General features: G+C 37.1%; 4 protein-coding genes across 4 annotated transcripts in view; 2 read left to right on the top strand and 2 right to left on the bottom strand.

Moving 5' to 3' along the window:
• Positions 1 to 1,142: 1,142 nt before the first annotated feature.
• LOC106619528 (dual specificity mitogen-activated protein kinase kinase hemipterous) lies at positions 1,143 to 14,636 on the bottom strand. Its single transcript, XM_014237662.3, has 10 exons — positions 13,892 to 14,636; positions 10,958 to 11,400; positions 10,529 to 10,708; positions 10,244 to 10,464; positions 10,040 to 10,180; positions 6,736 to 7,502; positions 6,339 to 6,680; positions 5,532 to 6,278; positions 3,968 to 4,466; positions 1,143 to 3,906 (listed from the first exon to the last, which is right to left on the bottom strand). Exons 1-10 carry the CDS (start codon positions 14,238 to 14,240, stop codon positions 3,768 to 3,770), a joined length of 3,828 nt encoding a protein of 1,275 aa, XP_014093137.2. The 5' UTR covers positions 14,241 to 14,636; the 3' UTR covers positions 1,143 to 3,767.
• A 280-nt stretch (positions 14,637 to 14,916) lies between these two features.
• Positions 14,917 to 15,487, top strand: LOC106618129 (protein FAM32A-like). The gene is made up of 2 exons (XM_014235721.3): positions 14,917 to 15,178; positions 15,247 to 15,487. The coding sequence occupies exons 1-2, from the start codon at positions 14,954 to 14,956 to the stop codon at positions 15,367 to 15,369; spliced, it is 348 nt and encodes a 115-aa protein (XP_014091196.1). The 5' UTR covers positions 14,917 to 14,953; the 3' UTR covers positions 15,370 to 15,487.
• Cht11 (Chitinase 11) lies at positions 15,409 to 17,415 on the bottom strand. The gene is made up of 4 exons (XM_014235711.3): positions 17,145 to 17,415; positions 16,282 to 17,085; positions 16,080 to 16,227; positions 15,409 to 16,016 (listed from the first exon to the last, which is right to left on the bottom strand). The coding sequence occupies exons 1-4, from the start codon at positions 17,296 to 17,298 to the stop codon at positions 15,656 to 15,658; spliced, it is 1,467 nt and encodes a 488-aa protein (XP_014091186.2). The 5' UTR covers positions 17,299 to 17,415; the 3' UTR covers positions 15,409 to 15,655.
• A 619-nt stretch (positions 17,416 to 18,034) lies between these two features.
• LOC106619283 (protein phosphatase 1-binding protein bifocal) overlaps positions 18,035 to 21,074 on the top strand; it is an 82,544-nt gene continuing 79,504 nt past the window's right edge. The window contains exon 1 of the mRNA XM_036359627.2: positions 18,035 to 18,110. The gene's annotated coding sequence lies outside the window, so the exon portion shown is untranslated. The remainder of the gene's footprint in view (positions 18,111 to 21,074) is intronic.

The raw sequence follows: 21,074 nt of genomic DNA, 5'->3' as shown, positions 1-21,074 counted from the left end.
AAAGTATAGGAAAATACTAAATTAAAAGATGAATGAAGAAAAATGTAGCAAATAATATATAAAAATAATGTAAAATTTCTTAAATGTTTCTATGCCAAAAAGTGAAAATAAATGAATTTTTATTTCAAAAAGTATAAGTTGAAAGAAGAAAAATTATAGCAAAAAATATAACAGAAAATTTAATATGAATTATGCCAAAAACACAACATAAAGATCGGAAAGAAGTTTTCGGTATATTAAAATCAAATTTTATACATAAATAAAAAAATTTCATTACTTATTAAAAATATTTGCGAAAATAAATTACTTTTAATTTTTAGACCAGTTCTAAAAACGACTTTTGGAAACATGACATTTTTAATTACATATGTTCTTAAAAACTGAATTTAATAAATAATAATTATAAAAAAAACTATTTTATAATTTTACTTTATGCCACAATAGCAAAGCTTTTTCCTTATTAAAAAAATGATTACTTCTATCCAGTAATTTCACAGTACAGTTTAAATATTTAGCAAAAAAAAACTTTTTATACACTTTTATACCAGTTTTATAAACGACTTTTGCAGGCTTGCATAACCTATTTTACGAAATAACGCATATTTGCTTTACGTAACAGAGTTTTATACACATATACTGCGTGCAAAGGTTTATGCCAGTTTCAAAAACTAATTTTCTATACATTAATCAATTTATTTTAGGTCAATTCAAACATTTCCTTTATGGGAAGCACTTTTTTAGTGAAACTTATTATGCCAGATTTTATACCAGTTTTTTATTTATATTTTCGAGACTTAATTTTTCGCAAAGTTAGCAAAAGTCGCTCTATTTTTCAAAGTATATGCGTATGTATGTAGTTATTGTATATTTATGTAGTTAATGAAATATTTTATGCTTTACAATTCCAATCTTTTTATACAAAAGTATTCTTTTTTCAACAATTCTTTTTTATTTCGCGTGATTTTCGTAATGTTTTAGGTGCAGTGAGCAATTTCTTTTGTTTGTTAGTAAATCAGTAAAAGTAAAACTAAAGCATTATGAAAGTGTGGACACGATAAAAAAAAGTATAAAATATTTCGAACATATTATATTAAATGTAGGTATGCGACTTCAAGTAGCGCTACAAAAACAAAAACATCAAAGTTGTTCGTGTAATTCTATTTCTCGCTAACTTCTGGATTGTCATTTTCAGAATTTACAGTCGATTGGCATTATTGAAAATCTCCACTAATTTTTTACAATTTAATTTATCGTAAAATATTTTATAACTTTGCTAGCTTCAGCACTTCGTTGCACACGCGCCTATGTATGTATCATTTAAATTTATACAGTTATAGCTTAACATTTATTTTACACGTTTGTTGGTTGTCATTTAGCTTACAAACTAGTTTAAAGACTAGACCTACCAAATACATTACAACAAAATTGTTTAAGTCAGTCAAAAAAAATAACGGTTTCTACTTATTTTATGTGCACGAAAAAAGCCGAGTTGTAGTTGTTGCTACGGGTAAATTTGTGTAGTGTTTTGAATTGTTGGTCTTGCGAAAACATATTAAGTTATGCATTTATACCAATTCTAGAATTTAATTTTTTCAACTTTTTATAAAAAATTTTTCGTCTTCATAATTCTGTCTGTGACTTTTTAAGGAACTAAATTTTTTCTGCGCTATTTTTTACTTAGAAATATCTTATTTACAGCACTTACAAGATTTTTGAGGATTTCGTCAAATAATAAAACAAACATGAAGCACTCTCTTGAAAGAGTTTTTACTCTCCTGCAGAAATGTTTACGCTCTGTTAATTTTGTATGCATTTCTACATAGTTTTTTCCTCGAAACGGTAAAAAATGGCGTTTTCCCCAACTTTGCTCAAATATTAATTATTTTAGACTAGTTTTTTTTTTAACTTTACTACAGTCAGTTGATTTCCATATGTATGTATGTGTATGACCAATTTTTGCACAGCAAATTTACAAACATAAATTTTTTGAAATTTCTTTCTTCTTTTGCATAACAGTTTCACACTAGTTATAAAAATCTTTTAAAGCAGCTATTTCATATACATACTTGTTACAACGGTAATAAATTTGCTATGGGTAAGGAACGCTATGTTTGCGCTTAAAACTATTATACAAATTGTCAAGCATTATTATTATTATTATTTTAGTTGGACCATCGTGAGCACGCCTTGCCTTTTGTCACAATATTTGAAATAATTTCGTCCTATTTCATGTAATTATAATTTAATATGTACTTATACTAGATTTTAGTCTTTATAAATATGCTTTTAATGCTATGTGTGCCTTAGCTTAACAACAAGCGAAACCGTTCCAATACATAAATATATACTTAATGTACATATGTGTTTGCATGCGTACTTTGTGTGTTGCACAATTTTTGTAAGTTATTGTGGTGTTATTTTGCAGTGCTACTGCATATTTTAGGACTTTGTTTAAGATATATATGAGAATAAGTTGGGAAAAGTTGCAAAAGTCAGCGTAGCAAGCAAAATGGTATACCAGTTATATAACAGTTCAATAAAATTGCTTAGAATATGTTTTAAGACATTTCCAAGCTAGTTATAATATAATTATACAAAATTGTATTGAAAACAACTTTATACCAGTTTAATTATGCACGTTTTAAACGAGTTAAACACGTTATTATGTCGAAACTTTTGAAATGTATGTAAATATTTAAGTTAATGCGAAAAATACATTATACCAGTTTTATACTAGTTTTATACCAGTTAGTTATGAAGGTCTAAAAAACTTTACAAAGCAGATTTGGTTTATTTTCAATTTTACAATTTGTAATGTTCATTATATCAGTTACATAAAGCAAAATTTATATGAAAATTGCGCAAATTATATTGAAATTGTTGAAGAAAAATGCAAAAGGCATGCGTAAGCTTTAGTAGTATTGCCTTTTTAGGTATTTGTTTAACTGAATGTACCCAAAACTTTTGGCTCTTATTTTTAAAGACTTTGAACTGGTTTTTGTTATTACTGAAAACAATTTTTGCATAATTTTCATGCAATTTTTGCACAAAAAAACTTATAATCAAACAACAAAAAAAGTTTTTCATATTTTCGCATGCACATTTTTTAATATTAATTGGCATAAATTCTAACTTATTTATTGCCATTTCCTATGCTCCATTTTATATTTTTGCTTGCCGCTCACTTTTGGCATTGCCAGACTTAAGCAATTAACGTTTCTTTGTGAACACACACTAGTTACGCATACACATTTATACATTGTTTACCACGTAGTGTACGAAATACAGCTATTTTCACTTTAAGCCTAACAACAAAATCACAAAATTACAACTGACATGCGCACAACGAAAATTTCTTTTAAATTAAGTAGCAAATCAACGTTCCAAACATCACAAACATCAACACAAGACACGCGCCGCTACTCGTCGCGCCGCATGCGCCAAAAATCACGTTCCCGCGCCAACACATCGGCCACATCCGATGCAGTCATGCGATCCACTGTCGGACTGGTGGTGATCGGTGGCGCACCGCCCGCCAACTGCGTATGCAGCGCGTCGCCACTGTTGCCGACAGCGAGGCGCGTGGGCAAGCGACGCGTTGTAGTGGGCGCCGCCAACAAAGCCGTGTCGTCCTGCGTGCTTGCGCGCACGCTACTCCCGCCAGCGCTGTTGCTGCCAACACCACCGCCAACACTGCCGCCGTCTGTATCGCTTGCATTCTCCTCAAAACCATACCAATATCACATGAGCATTATTTGCAGCGCTACTCATTGGTCGATCGTGCGATATATGCGCCGCTGTGGTTCGGGTGTATAATGAATGCGCGTGCGAAAATGTTGCGGCGAGCCCGGCACGCTCTCAGAGCCACGACGCGGTGGCGGCAAAGGCGGTGAAGCGTTTACATAGCTGTGTGTGTAAAAAGAAAAAATTAATAAAATAACTAACTGTCAAAATTTGCGCTACTCACCGTCTATTGAGCAGCGGTGAACCGCCTGGCGGCTGGCCGCTCAACTCCAGCAGCTGCTTGCGCAGCAACAGTGGCGATTGGCCGCGATTATAGCGCGGCGGTGGATCTGGGCTGCGATGTCGCCGATCCAAGCCGGTTAGCAGATGCGTATTCGAAGTACCGCTGGTCATGCCGCTGGCGCCTGCCGCGGCATAGCGACGCAAAAAGCCGCTGGTTCCATCGTAGAAGTCACTGCTCGCCGTTTGTGCTGTTTTAGGTTGCGCCTCAGTCGGCGAAGTGCTGTTGCTCGTATTACTACTACTGCCCGCGGAGAGCGTACGATAGTAGGCAAGTGTTGGTTTGGCTGGCTGTGCGCTCGGTGGCAGTCCACTCTCGTAGCCGATGCTCTCATGCTGATTGGCTGCGCCACTGGTGGAAGGCGAGCCTGCAGAATGCAATTGTAATTTAACATAAGAGGCAAATTGACGCTTCATGGCGCCGGCAAGTGTGTTAAACCAGCCTGTGGTGTGTTGTGGTGAATATGACAATGAAGACAAGTGCGTGAAGTTGAGGTATGGAGTGGTATGGTGTGTTGTAGTTGTACAGCGCAATAATAGAAGTGGGCATGATGGTGAAGTTGAGTTAGTGAAAACGTGAGTGAGTTGAATTTTATAAAAGTGAGAGATAGCAAGCATATAAAAAGTTGTAAAAGAAACGGTATGAGAGTGTGAGTTTTGAATGCATATAAAATGTGGTGAGTTGATTGAATTTTATTCAATGTGCGTAATTTAAATTATTAAACAAGCAAGCGTTTATGGTTAACAGCCCAAGCAAAGCATTGAAAAGGAATGAAAAGAGTACAAAACAGTAAATTTATGTGGTGAAATACATACACATGAGACCGAAAATGTAAATACGAACAATAGTAGGTAAAATTTCGTAAAAATAACGGCGAAATACTTGAATTCGAAATTTATTTACAAAAAAAAATTAAATTTTTTAGTTCACAATTAAATTTTTTTTATTTAACAACATTTTTGTGCCTCCTTTTTTATTTTTTTTTTACAATTTTTTTATTTTTCAATTTTTTTTAAATTTTTTGTTTGACAAAGTTTCACTATTAAATTTTTAATTTAATGTTTTTTCGATTTTAAATTTTTTTTCTATTTAAAAATTTTTTTTTTGCTATTTAAATTTTTAAATTAAATTAAATTTTATCTTAAAAAATAAAATTTTTTTTATTCTACAAATTTTTGTGCTTCTTTTTATTAATTTTTTATTTACCATTTTTTGTTTTAAAAAGTTTTTTTTTTTAAATCTTAAATTTTTTCTTGAATAAGCTTTTATTTATATTTTATTTGGATTAAAAATCAACTTTTCGATATTCAAATAAGTTAAAGTACGCTTAAGCGCCTAAAAATATGTTAAGAATATTTATGAAATATTAGTAGCATACTTTTGGGAGCCCAAGAATAGAACATATGACACATAAAAACAAACTGTGCTGTTGTGCAAAAAAAGTGCAAACGCCAAGCAACAGTTAGCAAATTTAACAAACTAAAGGCACAACGGTCTAACCACTTACCGTGCTCGTCCCTGTACTCCTTGCCTGCTAAGCCAACACCGCCTCCAACACTACCACTCACACCCTCCACGCCTGTATGCGTGGTTATCGTCGACGCCGTTGTCGTTTGCCACTGCCGACGCGCATACAATTTGCTCAACTTGCTTGCCATGCCGCTGCCACCACCGCCACCGCTCCCACTGCCGCTCACGCCGCCATCGGAAGACAACTGCTCCGGCGAAGTAGGTGGCGAGCGCGAACTGCGTACTGCGCTCTCGTTCAACGGTAAATAGTGCTGCGGCAACGGTTGGTATTGCAGCTGACTGGGACTCGTGCCAAAGGCGTTGCTGATTGCGGCTGCCGACGTTTGCGGCGGTGGCGGTGGTGCGCAAGTGGGTGGCGAGCGTTGTTGATGTTCGTGTAAATCGCTCAGTGCTATTTGTGAAGAGGAGGATTGTGTGGATGATTGACTAGAAGTTGAATGTGATGAGGAGGCAGCGCTGGTTAGCGGCATGTGCTGGTGGTGTGACTGTTGTTGCGGATAGCGTTGCTGCTGCTGCTGTGGCAGTTGGTAGTGATGCTGATTGCCAGCGCTGCTGTTGCTGTAATGCAATGGCGTATTGGACGCGGATGCGGCAGCAGTTGTTGAGAGATAATTGCCGGCGAGAAAGGGATTTGTGGATTGGTTTTTTTGTTGCAGCTGTTCCTTGCGCTTTTCCAACTCTTTCTCGCGCAGCTGGTTCTGCTGATGGTAGAAGCGTTGCAGTACTGGAAACAGCAAATATTAGTAAAAAAATATGGGCAGATTTATCGGCTAAGTTCACCCACCTATTGGACTGTGATTGCCGGGCACGCGCTGCTGCGTATTCAACTCACTGCGATTAACTGGTATCAGCGATGGTTGTTGCTCCTTCAACGCCGGTTCCAGCGCTGTGACTATGGGCAGTGTTGGTGAAGCGGCGCCACCCTGAAAACGCTTTCGCGTCATTGCTGGCGAACCCAGCGCCACTGTCTTCGGCAAAGCCGGACTGTCATACACATCAAACGCATTGCCACCCATCTCCTGCACATTTGGCATGCGCCAAAGTGGATCCACTTGATGCGGTTGCGGTGTATGATGTTTTTTTTGGCTAAACGGCGAAGTGGTGAGGTTGCGTATAATCGATTGACCTGTAAGTAGCAACATTTAGTATAAGCGCATATATCAAAAACGCGCATCACCCACCTATACTGCTGAACATGGATTCCTTTTTGGGACTCTCGGCGCCGCCAATCGCGCTGGTGTATTTCAAACCTGAACCATTGCTATATTTGCGCTGCAGAAACGGCGATTTGCGGTACAATTTGCTCATCTCGCTGACAATATGTGTGGTGTCGTCCTTGTGCGTTGCATCCTTGTAGCTGCTGCTGGGCGGCGATTGTGGACTGCTGCTATTAGCGCTATTGCTGCCCGAGCCGCCGCTGCCATAACCATTGCCGCCGCCAACGCCAACGCCGACGCCACTGCTTAGACCAGCACCACCAACGCCGCTGCCAGTGATGCCGCTGACGCCACCGCCTCCACCACGCTCGCCCTGTAAATGATTGTTGGCGATGGTGTTGTTGTAATAGCTTGCAATCGGCTGAGGTAGTTGTGATGGTTGATGATGATGTGACAACTGCGTTTGCGCGTGTGGATATTGTGGTTGATAATGTGGCAGGTAATCGTCTTTTTTGTAGCGTGCGGCAAGCGTTTGTGGCTGTGTGGCGTGTATGGCGTGTATGGCTGTGGCTGTGGTGGCGCTGTGATAGGAATTCTGATAGCTGGGTATGTGTGTGGCGTTTGTGGTGCTTGCTGCTGGCATTTTTGGAATTATTGTCGTTGTTGCTATTGTTGTTGTTGCTGTTGGCAAAATGTTTGCAGTTGCAATTTTGTTATGTTTACTATTTGATACTGCTGTTACATCTCCTCTGAGTGTAGCTGTGGTTGTTGTAGTAATTGGCATGTGAGTTCTGTAAAAATCATGACGCGTATTACTAAAAATGGAAAATTATTGTCGACCAAATGATGCAACAAAACAATAATAATTTTATAATATAAACATTTATGGTGAGTAATGGTACAAGTGTGAAATGGAATATGTGCCTAGAAACTATTGTAGAGGAAGGTATGGCGCTGGTTGTGGGAGTTCTATAACAAAATTTGATCTGCCAGGGACTTATTTGTATGTGCCTGAAACTATAAATGTATGTTTGAAATCGCAAAGCACTACGATTTTTATCAATATAGCTGAGTGGTTAGATCGCTAAGTAGAGAGCTCCGAACTTGTACAGCAAATCATAGCTGCATCAGACGATTTGACTGACAAATGCAGTGCAGCAACTCAGTGTGCGATCAATTTTGAAAGCTGTCTGCCGCCAGGAGAACAAACGACCGTTTTCGCACGCCTTCTTACCAACATCTGCACATTTTTGAACGTAATGTTGGCCTTACCGAGCTTTGGACAAGTATGCACGGCTGACAAATTGCGATCGTAATATTGATTTGACTACTTTTCTCAATACCTATGGCATAAATAAATGTATATACATAAGATATTTGCGTTGTGAAACATTTCAGGACTTTGCTCAAGCTTTAACGACTCTTTGCAAAAGCTGTAGCAACAATATTGCCAGCGTAAACTGACAGCATCTACTTTTAATTTTTCTTTTTCTAACAAAGTTTGCAGCGATCTCAGATCTCTAAATTTGCTGGTCTCTGAAGAAACATAATTCCTCGTTAGTTAAGCGGTTAGTACGCTTAAAATCGAAGTAACAAATTTATTTGGGATGACACGTGCTGCCTTCAACCCGTTTTTCGGAGTTTTGCCTCGATAGTATAGCGGTAATATTCCCACCTATTGCAAACCCAACACCAGTGACCTATTTTGCTCAACTGTGCATATTCAAATCTCTACAGTGTCTACAGCTTTCTCAACTTAAATACTTTGTGCTGGAAGCAACTTGTCTACAGTGTCTACAACTTTCTCAACTTAAATACTTTGTGCTGGAAGCAACTTGTCTAAAAAGTGCGTTAGCATTTGTTTACAGATGATTTATAATGAGAATGATGCTTTAATTTAGCGGTTCTATTTTAATAAAACTTTTACCATTTGCATTATGAGCTTAGGGAAATGCCAAACTAAAAATTAAGAAAAAAAAATATAAACAAACTTACTTTTTTCGACAATCGGCTACATACCGCGCAATTTAAAAAAAAAGCAAATATGAAACGTCCAAACACCGTTAAGTATGTATAAATCAACTTAAAAAATGCAAAAAACAAAAACAAATGAATAATGCCAAGTGATATTAAAGTTTTTGTTTTATTTCAATGAACCAACAACCAAAATTCAAAGCCTTTTCAAATGCAGCAATGATATGAACACAACAACAATAAATAAAGTAATGAAACAAAAAAGTATACTTACTGAATTGGGAGAGTATGTTTTATTGTTTGTTTTATTATTTTTGAGGGGGTAAAAGATTAGGAATTAGGTAACCTACAAAAAATTTCAATAAAAAAGAAAGAAAAAACAAATTAAATAATAAAACGCAAAAAATTATGCTGGGAGCAAAAGTAATTCGTATTTCAATATTATTTCGTTGCATTATTTTTTTTTTATAATGGCATTTTAATAGTGTTTAATCATGTTGAAATGTTAGCAGCGTAAGTAGGACTTTGAAAAAGTATGCGTTAGCGTATGTGATAAAGCTAAATCATGACAACAAAGGCGTAACAATTTAGAACTCTGCCAAAATTGTAGTTACGAGTAGCAAATATAAAAAAAATTTTAATGCAGGCTTAACGTAAAATACGATATGGAAAGTTTTAAAGAGTTAAGAAAGTTTAAGAATTAAATGTTAAGGTGTTAACAAAGTAACTAAGATAATTAGAGTCAAACTTGAAATTTAAATTAAACATGCGCTATAACCATATTTGAAAAAAAAAAAAAACGCAACTTAACGTTAAACAAGCTGTGGATTTATCAAATCTTGTCTTATCTTTTTGAAACTACTTTAAAGGAGAACAAATTTTTTAATGCTTTAAAATTCAATTTCTTTTAAAAATATATTTAAAAAAGCATTAAGCAAAATTATTGGCGATTAAGTGCACCAAAATTATTTTTAGTAGCTGCTTTGAAAGCCGAATATTAGAAAAATGTTTATGAATAAATTCAACACAAATTTATATTTAAAAAAAATATATAAATGACGCTGTAGAAGTATCAAGCACTTATACTGTATTAAAAATTAAGTTTTTACGCAAATAAAAAAAAAACGTTGTAAAATTTCGATAACACACTCACAAGCAACACACAATCCTACCTCGCAAATAGGCATAGTTTGAGAGGAAATGAATTTTGAAATCAAAAAAGAAACTATATAGTGTACTAAAAATGCAGTGAAGATATGGCACTAGCACGCGGCAGAACAATAGCGTGTGAATTGTGGTACTAAAAGTAATTACCGGCAACTAAATTAGTTTGTGTTTTAATTTTTGCACATACCTATGCATCTCTATGTCGGCAGATTCGACAACAGTCTTAAACCATTGAATCACATTCACATCAGCCGCGTCGTAGTAACGAAAAAATGGTTGCTGCAAGAGTTCTTGGTATCTGGGCCGCTGATGTACATTTTTTGTCAGACTGCAATGCGTTTAATAAAAAGTTTACTTTAATATGCTTAATAATAATTTATGTGACACGCACCATTTATCGACAAAATCGCGAAATTCTTGGCTGAAGTCGCAACCATCGCCGTATGGCAAACTGGGTGGTTCGTGATCCAAAATTTTAGTCAGCACCTCAAAGTCTATATTGCAGCCTTCGTAAGGCGAACGACCGGTTGCGAGTTCCACTAGCGTTATGCCCAACGACCAAACATCGGCACGTATATCATATTTCGGCTTTTTCGGATCGATGCGTTCAGGCTAAAAGCATTTGTTACATTATTTTTATTATTAAGTACAATGTTTGTGTGAGAATAACATTTACCGCCATGTAAGCAGCGCATCCGGCAGAGCGTGTATTCGCTTTTGAATCCACCAGTCGCCCGCTAATGCCGAAATCGCACAATTTAATATTGCCCTGTTCGTCGATGAGGATGTTTGAAGGTTTCACGTCTCGATGTATGACATTGTGGTTCTTTTTTAAATAAGAAAGAGCGTGCACCGTCTAAAAACAGAATGTATTTAATAAACATAATAAAGCCAAGCAGTGTTTGTCGGCATAATTTGTGGGTTTTAGTTAGCAATGCATTATAAAAGTTTTTTTTTTTCTAATTTTTCTTCGATAACATAGTGATCAGTATCAAAAATCATGCTTTTTTCCTCGATAGCATAGTGGTCGGTATCAAAAAAAAAATTTTTTTTTTCCTCGATAGTATAGTGGTCAGTATTAATCGTTATTTTTTGACGTACTTACCGCTACAGTAACCTTCCCAAGTATATTCTCCGGCACTGGCTGTTTGGAACGCCTTAACAGCTTATCAAAACACATTGACATCAGTTCCATGCATATCCACACATCCGGTATATTTACAAAATAACCTAAACAATGCACTATATATGGGCAGTCATGTGAATTTAGTATAACATCGAGATCCATGAGTATACGATTATTCTCTTCATCATTGCCAGTGCTACGCATTTGTTTTACGGCTAAAATCGTGCCCGTAGGTTTGTGTCGCATTTTCACCACATTCCCACTAGTGCCATTACCCAAATCACTCAAGTGCTCCAAATCGGACATTCTACTAGTATATTTTTGTCCATTTATAGTTAGTATACCGGATTGTTGTCGTATTCTTTTAAGTTTCTTGTGCATTTCTGTTTGTGGGCCATTACGATTTGTATTGGGCATTACCACTGAAAAGATAAAATAATAATTTATGTTGTTGCTTTTAAAATATTGTAAAATCATTTATGTATATCGACAGAAGATAGTGTTGTCTTAAAGGAAAGTAAATTATTTCACCAGACAATCGGATTTATGGAACGAAAATGTACTGAAATCTGGTAAGCCAAGGTGCATATAACATTTATTTCAAATACTTATTAATCATTTGGTAATTCTGACTCCATAAAATATACCATATATGTATATAAATGATCATCGTGACAAGCTGAGTCCTTCAGTTTTTGAGATATCTATCTGAAATTTTGCAGACGTCCTTTTTTCGCCAAGAAGCTGGTTATTTTTCGCAACCAAAATCAAGTTCTTTTATGGAAAACTTTTTTGTTTAACAAGATATCTTCACGAAATTTGGCATGGATTATTGACCGAACAAATTTTTCAGATTGGAGCACTAAAGCAATACAAATTGTCCGCTCAAACCCAAGTTATCGTGGGTGCAGCCGAAATTAAAGTGTATTTTTTGTTTGTATATTATTGGTCAATTATACAGTGGCAAAAATACGGTCATTGTGAAATTCGATAGTTCTAAATTGACGCATTCGAAGGAGGTCGAAAGAAAAGCAGCAAGCATAAATAAAAGAAATCAATAAATCAAAAATAAACATTCCCTCTGCGCCCTTCTGCAATATTGTCGCATTGCAGCTGGTAAGGAATGTACTTCCGTTTTGATTAAGCATTGTTGCCAAAAAATTGATTGGCTGCAACGCCCAACTACCCACCAACCACCCACAAGCTCGTCAACAACAACTGAGAGCATTACATTATTTATATCAACAATGCTGTTAATTCACAATAGATAACGCTATACAACATCTCCTCACCAACATACTCTGTAATTTACACATCTCTAACACCCACCAACCGTACACAGGTTGCCCACAAGCAAACACAACCCACAAGTAACAACAACAAATTGTAAAACAGCTGCGCCAATCCATAGCATAAAATATTATTTGCAAGCAAGCAGAATTTACAAACAAAAAAATTTACAACAAAGTTGGCGACATTCAAACGCAGGCAACAAAAACAATTTGGTCGTAAACGTCATGAGCAAAATCAACGTTAGACGATAGCAACGCCAACGTCAGCGTCAACGCTGGCAGCGCAGCATAAACTTGCATTAATGTAGAAGATTACGAAAAACAACAAATTCATAACAACGACGTCGACGTCTACGCAGTAGATACCTTTACAGCGTATGCAGTTAAAAAGGTATTAATACGGACGCACACAAACGAACAAACAGCAGCAACGAAAATATGCCTCTGTACTGCTCGTCCGGAAATACCAAAATATCCAACCATAAGCAACAACAATTCATACACACACATACATATGTTTGACGCCACATGCTTATGAACACGGCGATGACAGCAGAATAGTAACGACGTCTCATTGAAGGGGGGGGGATATGAAAAATAAAATAAAGTGTATCAAAACGTATCGACCAATAAACCTCTGTCTCTGTCTGCGACAGTAGCTGAAACAAACAAAAAATAAATAGTAAAAAATTCCACATTAAAATAGAAAAATGCCAATAACAAATTGGATGGCGACAATTTTTTAGGAAAACGCAGACGATAGCCACGATAAACGATGACAGTGCATATACAATGTATGTATGTAGGTATATGCGCGTACATATCAGAGATATCCAATGCGAAACAATGCGACGTCAATGACGAAAGCAGCGACAACAACAGTAAAACAAAACATTAAATGTATTGTATAAAAAGTGCTTGTGTACCACAGTAGTGCAAAGCTACGGCGACAAAGGCTATGCATGTGGAAATGCCTGGTCTGACTTTAGGCACTCTTAAGAGTACTCAAAAGCACTGCCAGGATTAGCTATAGCGTGCGCTGCTGCTGCTGCACACTGCTAACGTCTGTACGCCAGCGACAAATGACAAAAGCCAGTGCCAGGCGCCAACGCACGGGTGTGAGAACAACTCAAGTTAAGGCGCTTGTTGTTATTGTTGCTGTGGTAGTAGCTTTTCTTTATGTGCACACGCATACATCGTAAGGCAATGTGTAGAGGGTGGATGAAAAGCTGGTGAGATCTCGAAAAGCGACCACAAGAGCAGTATACACGTTTTCCTGTTGTACGTGTATGTGGGTGGTGATGCCTGCAAGGGTGGTTAAGAACCTGCATTACTGCAGCATTTGAAGCTCGCGCAGTAACAAAAACTTCGCACCATTGTACGGCTGGCGCCTAATGTCAGCAACCTCCTTTTGTGTACGACTCGTCGCAAATGAATGAATGATGAAAAAAAAACGTAACGTTGAACGTGCTAAGTTGCGACTTTTGTGCATTAGCAAGCTTCACTGCATTTAAAAGCATACAACTCGCAGTGGTACTTTGCCACCACTTATCAACACTATCTTTTGTCTTATTTCAAACATAAATGTTGGAAATTTGTTTTTGTTGCCTAAAATACTTACAACCCAAGTTGGGGCGTTTTGTCTTGCCGATTGGTAACGACATGTGGACATCTCTGTCGCCAACGCGCGTTGTAGAGCCACTAGGAGGGTCTGTAACAAACATCAAGTGATTGTGTGAATTATTCTCCTCCTCGAGGCGTTTCTCCAGTCTGTGTATTCTATGGCCAATCGACTCCATTGAAGAAGTGCTTGTTTTGCTAACTGCGCTTGATATATGCGTCGATGTAGTTGGCGTTATCCTTGCTCCTGCAGTGCCTGCTGCGTTGGGTAATGGTGCTCTTCCTAGCTGATGGTGCTGCTCACGACTGCTACTGCTGCTGCTGTGTTTATACTCCGGTGCGTCGTGCATGGGTCGCGCGTGTGTTGTGTCGTGTCTGCGCTGTATATCGCTGCTACTGCCACTCCTCCGCGCGGGTGTAAGTGGATCTGCGTGTACGCTTTTTATATGTGTGCGTGTGAATTTTGTGCACTCAAAAATTTTCACTGCGAAAATTTCTGTCGTTTTATCTAAACGCACTACACTTCTACCGTTTAGATGTAATAAACGTACGTCCAAGCACAATTATTTATCTATTCGGTCGTGCACTTGTTTTCTTTTTAATTGAATTATCACTCAAATAAGAAATAAAAAAGAAAGAATCTTGATTTTTCACTACTTCACAGAACACAGCACGAAAAATACTGAAGAAGTTGCGAGAAATTCAACAACGAATACCAAGGACAAAACGCATTAGCAGTTAATACAGCGAATGTCATACAACGCAAATGTCAGAATAAATAGAGTAATCAAGTTTGCTGCGACTAAAATTGAGAAAAAAATACATTTGTAATAAATAAAATAGATACTGATGACCAAAGTATAATTTTTATATATTACATACATACTCATAACAATATATATAAAGTTAGTTATTAAGTTACATACTTGTATTGTCAAGTTTTGTGCCAAAAATTATATAAAAAACTAAGTTTACCAAATTTCAATATGAGTAACTATTGTGACCGAGCAGTAGTCAAGAAGTGGAATTGAAGTTCTATTTATTTACATTTTTTGTTTTCACAATGTCGGATGAATATGAGTTCGCTGCAAAAGGGAAATTAAAGCTTAAAAATGATAGCCAACACAAGAAAAAGAAAAAAAGTAAACATAAACATAAAGACAAGGAGCGTGAAAAAGTGTATTTGCAAACTAGCATAAACGAGTCGTTGGAGGATAAAGTCAGCAGTGGCGCTGCACCGAAACTGACTAAGGCCGAACTTGCATTTAAACAGCAACAGGAAAAAATGGTAAGTGAAAATGTTGAACATGAAAGAAAAACATTACTATATTCTCTAAACCGCTACAATAACTACAGCGCAACAAGCGCATTATGGAAAAAGCTTCAACAACACACAAGGAGCGCGTAGAAAAGTTCAATGAGCACTTGGATTCGCTGACAGAGCACTTTGATATACCGAAGGTTTCCTGGACAAAATAGTGGAGTGCTTATGCATTGCTTGCGTCTTATATAAACAACTTATTATGCTTAACTTCACATGTATATTTATTTGAAAATTAAATAAAATCCGGCATAATGCATATTTCGCTATTTAAAACATCTTAAATTTGCTAATTTAGAACTACTTATACTTTATAACTTTCTTAATATCTAACAAATTAGGCGTTGATGCGCCTCTTGGGCTGCAAGCTTATGTGTGCTCTTTGGAATTTCATATCACGTTGCATAACAAATTTTCACAGACCCACCTTCCACCACCAATTATTCAGCTTTTGCTAAATAGAATGGATTTCACAGTTTCCACAAGTGGAAATTTGGTCTTATAAGCGCGAGGACAATAACTCTTCACATCATCTGTATTTAAAGAGAATATCATAACGCCACCAAGTTGATGTGCCTTCACATATAGTGCTTTACAGGCAATACTAGTCTCGTTTTCGTATGAAATCCATTCTGTGCCACTACTAAGATAGGGTGAACAAGTTGATTTATCATATGTTTCATGGACTACTAAGTTATGCGTGTTGAACCAGCAAAGTTCTGAATAGGAAGTGAAACCCAAACTACCACAATGTCCTAGGTCTTTAGCTGGTGCACCAATGTCATTGTTCAGAGAGCTCATCAAACTATAATTACAAATTTTTATTAGATGATAAACCTTGCTTTAAATTTTGATGGAAACTACTTACGTAAATGAATGTCCATAGGTGGGTAAGCCAACGACCAATTTTTTGCGATCCAAACCATTGGAGAGCCACCAGTTGACCGAATAATTGATATTCAATGTGCCGAGTAACGAACGCTCATTTGGGCGTGCATATAACGGTGCATTTAAACCTAAAACAAAACTTGTTATTAAATTTTAGAAAAAATCTATAAAATGAAATTCACCTGTAAAAGGTGTACCGTGCGAGTAGAAATGATAATCGTATGTCATTAGACTCACGTAGTCCACGTACTGATTTAACATTTGCACATCATAAGCGAAAACTGCAATGCCCTCCGGTGCAGCTGCCGCTACGGTCAGTAAGTAATCACGTCGTTCACGCCTATACTCCTGACGTATTTCATATATTAATTGCGAAAAATGTTGGCGTTCTTTATTGTAGGCGCTGGGAAATTCCCAATCCAAATCAATGCCGTCTAGCTTATACATAGCCAACGTTTGTTTAACGGAGTGCAAGAACATTTTGCGTGTAGTATGATTTTTTACCATTGCCGGAAAGCCATCACTATTTGCGCCACCACCTATCCACAGCAATAGCTTCAAAGCTGGATTTATTGTGCGTAACACCAGCACATCTTGTGCTAATATGCGTCGCAAATTTTCAGTTATAACCAACTGACCATTACTCGCACTAACACTAACCATGCCCACATTGATGTGAGTACAAAGTTCGGCATTGACATTGGCCAAACGTAAGTCAAATTCATTTTCTGGATCGGGTACTGAATAATAGCACACTAAACGCACTTCTGGTGTTGTACTCATAGTAGGTGGTGCATTTTTTACTAACTGTGGTGCACTAGGTTTCACTTTTTGTTGCGCACTCAAGCCATTTAGTCCGCTATCAGGATTTTGCAATTTTACACGCACTGATTGATTTTTGACCAAACGAAAGTCATGCGAAAGTGTACTCTCATGTACGCTATTGGCATACAAGTTGGCGCGACGATACCAGAAATCGGGAACAGCTGAAATATGAGGCGTGTGTAGTTATTAGAAAATGTCTTTTTATAACTATCTAACTAACCTTGCACATCGGGGGGATAATATATATTATCGTAAGCCGAGCTCCACACAAGAAATACCAATATAGTGGTCAGCATATAGAGAGCCATTAATGCTGCTATACGCCACCATGACTGCGATTGTGATGGCTCGTTCATCAATTCGTAGTCAGCCATGCCTTTACGCCTTTTATGTGTAATAGCACTCTCAAAATAATTTATTTCAAACCTTTTGTATGTAAATTTTATAATGACACTAAACTATCAGCTGGTTGAAAGAAAACGAATAAACAACGAAGTAAACAAAAAGGCTATATAGATAAATAGCGAAGTAGATACGAATTTGTACACTGCGACAAAAAATTAAGCTGATTATATTGATTTTGCGAAATGTGTATATGAAACTATTTTAATAGCATAGTTTTAAGTGATAAATTATTGTGTATTACGTGAAATATTAGTACATAAAGCTCTCAAGTATTTAAATTTAATAAAACTTACAAAATACTACTAAAAATTGCAATTCTAAAGTGATATATGCATGCAACACTGCTGCGCCAATTGAAATTACTCGTTACTTTTCAGAACAGCTACAATTAATGTAAACAAATTTGATTAGAGCTGCCAAAGTGAAGCTCTGTTTTTGTAAACAAACTTATTTTTCTGCTATAAATCAGGCAAATGCTATTTGCTTTGTTCGATATTTATTGAGTAAGTTTACTAATAATTAATAAAAGTTTCAAGTTCACATAACAGCGATATTACTATCAACCAATGTTAAGATAGCTGCACTTTTTAAAGCACATTGTGCACTGGCAACCCTTATAGGAAATGTATTTGATTTTCTTTGCGCCACATTTCTTTTGAATTTCCCCGCATTCACGTTCGTTGGTTGTGTGCGAAAGGTTTGTTTTCATGTGTACGAAGCGTATCGGTTTTTTAAATTGGAATTGTGAATTTTAATGCATTCTTTTGTGGCGCTGAATAGTGTAATTGGTTTTTATAGCACAATTAGTGTAATATATATATTTGCATATATAAAAGAATATTGCTAAAGTTTTTGTGGAAATTAAAAGAAATGTGTAGCAATACATGTAGTTTATATTTGTGCAAACATACATATACATACATGCACATAGACGTGTCTAGCCCCCTTCTTTGCATTCCGGCCGTATCAACAATGTTATGCATACTAACAAATCCTGCTGTCTCAGTGGTAGCTTGCAACTGCACAACTGCGATATAAAAAAATAACAACCAACTACTTCAGCTTCTACTCAGCTACAAGTACTGTTTCAAGTGTCTTAGCGTCGCCACCCAACCACTTTTTATTGTGCCACTCCAATTGTGTGCATTTTATATGTTTGCTGTTATATGTTATCGCATGCGTGTGTGTTCTACCAACATCGTTGCCAACCCAACCACCCACCGCTGTGTATGTGCACGCAATTGCCCCGCCCTGTTCAACGACTCGTGCCTTTGCACAACGCTTCAACCCATTATTTTGTACAAAGTATAACATTTATTACTCCATTTATATGCGCAACTTTGGCTGCTGTCTCCATCACGCTTTTTGTTACTGTTATTGTAATAATTTGTGAATATATATTTTTTGCTACCAATCTTCCAATTTGCATTCACATTTATGCCTGGTGTATGAGAAAATCCAATTTCCTTGCTGTTTTGCTACTTCCTGCTTTTATCATTTTCATCCTTTCCGCGTACCAAGTCGGCAAACAACAAACAACACAGTGAACCGGCCAGGCAGTCGGGCAAAAATCGATAATGACGCTGTTGTGCGACGCAGCTTGGTTTGTTGTCATTTGTCGTTGGTGCTTGAGTCAGCTATCCTTGCTTAAAGCTGTTGTTGTTGTGTTAGCTGCTACACAGCATTTGTTTGTATTTTGACGCTTGATTTCCTTCCTTGTGCCTGATGGTGGTTGGTTAGACGGTTTGCACCAGCCGTTGGTTTGGCGCGCTTGAACAGGGGCGCAAACGCAAACAATTTTGTACAAAGATTTCAGTTTTTCTGTTTGGAAAAACGTAAAAGTTGTGACTTTAACCACATATTTGGAAAATATGATGCATTTACGCTTGCATATCAAAGATAAATTAGTTTTTTCAGTATTCATGTTCGTACTCGTTGAAATTTATGTCCTGTCCAGCTGCACAATATTTATAGAAAACAAACTTGCTACAATAGCGTTGTTAATTAATTTTCTTAAGTCAAATTTGTGTCGCTTTCCCTAGCATTTTCTTTCACAATTAAGAAGTTTTTAATATTTCGAAAATTGTCACAGCAATTAGCAAACAATTGAAAGATGCTGCTAATCAAACTAACGAATTTTAATGTCTGCCCGCTAATTATGATCCGTTAATAACTCGTCGCTATCACTCTCTCCAACTTTAATTGTCAGTGCGTCTATCAACTGTCACTAACGCGAAAGCGTCATCGATTTTGTATATAATATTTTGTTTGAAACACTATACAACACCCCAAAAGTGGGAAAACATATGCTGGTCATGCCACCAACAAACTGCGCTGACAATCATACACACGCACACACAGACGCCAGTGCATGTTTGAATGCTTCAATGCACAAACGAATCGACATGCTGCAACAACAATGTAGCAAACGCATTGCAATCATGCACATGCTGTGTTATTGTTGTTGTTGCTGTGTTAACTCCACAAAGCGCCTCAACATATGTAGTGGGTTGGTAGTGGGGCAGCGTGTGCGCGCTGACACTTGCACTTGTCAGTGTGGCAAGCAACAACACCAATATGACGAGTTTATGGCGTTCGTTATTGCGAGCTGCGCCATGTAGCTGCCGATTTAAGTTGGACAATGTTGAATTTTTCAACTGGTCGGCATTCGTATCGCGCTCGCGTAACTGTGCACATTGCCAATTCGACTAGGTAGCGAACGGAAGCTGCCAAGCGGTTGTAGAGCAGGCAAAAACAAAAACAAATTTGGTGAAAAGTGCAAGGAGGAAATGCAGTGACAGCAACAGGAATTGCGCTGCTAATAGTTGAAGACGGTCATTGCCATAATAAGCTGACAGGTTGCTTGTCATTTGATATGTGTTGACGGCGGCAAAGGAGGGTGTAGCCATTTTTGAAAGTGATATTAAAGAGATTTGAAGTATTATAGAAAATTAATATTAAAAAACGTGTTTAATGCAAATAGTAAAACATAGAAACGTTATAAAAACAAATTGTGCAAATTTTTAATGTTTTAATAAATTTTAATATTTATTCTGCGTAACAGCTAATGTAGTAATGCATTTATAGTTACTAATGTGCTTGCAATTCCATGCAACTACTATTTGTGTGTATAGGTTATTGTGGTGAACCTACAAATTTAGTTTACAGTTACATTAATTAATAGAAACAACATTAATTGCAACGCTAAACAAAATATACCAACTAATAGTTGCTCGAACTATTATTGAGCACAAACATTGCCTACCACGCTATGCAATTGCCGCTATATGCTGTTGTAGGAAGCCAACAAGTAACGCAAGCGACATAAATAACACTAGCTTACACAAATAAGAACAAATCCAATTAGAAAAATATTTGCGTGATAAAAAGACACAAATAGCGCGGCTAACTTGTTTGGCCAACCAGCAGGCGGCGCCACTTGCCGAGCACATAGGTCAACGGTGGCACAGTCGGCGCACGCGACATTAGCCGCCCAGCGTATACTTTTTCAAAGGTAAATTTCAAAAACAATCGAACCGTAGCGCCACACAACGTGCACGAAGCGCACTGAGCGCCAATAGCTGCGAGCGTTTGTCAGTGTTTTACGTATATTTAGTGCGCGTACGAACCGCGCGTGTAACGCACCGCTGCGTCATTTGTGTTAATATTATAATTAAATGTGTAAGGTGGCGCGCGTTGACGAAAACGAATATATATTTGAATAACATATGTGTTTTATTCTTAT

This window comes from Bactrocera oleae, chromosome 5, assembly GCF_042242935.1.
Source record: "Bactrocera oleae isolate idBacOlea1 chromosome 5, idBacOlea1, whole genome shotgun sequence".
Taxonomy (NCBI): domain Eukaryota; kingdom Metazoa; phylum Arthropoda; class Insecta; order Diptera; family Tephritidae; genus Bactrocera; species Bactrocera oleae.
The sequence above is the reverse complement of the archived record's forward strand: the minus strand, read 5'-3'. Positions and strand labels throughout refer to the sequence as shown.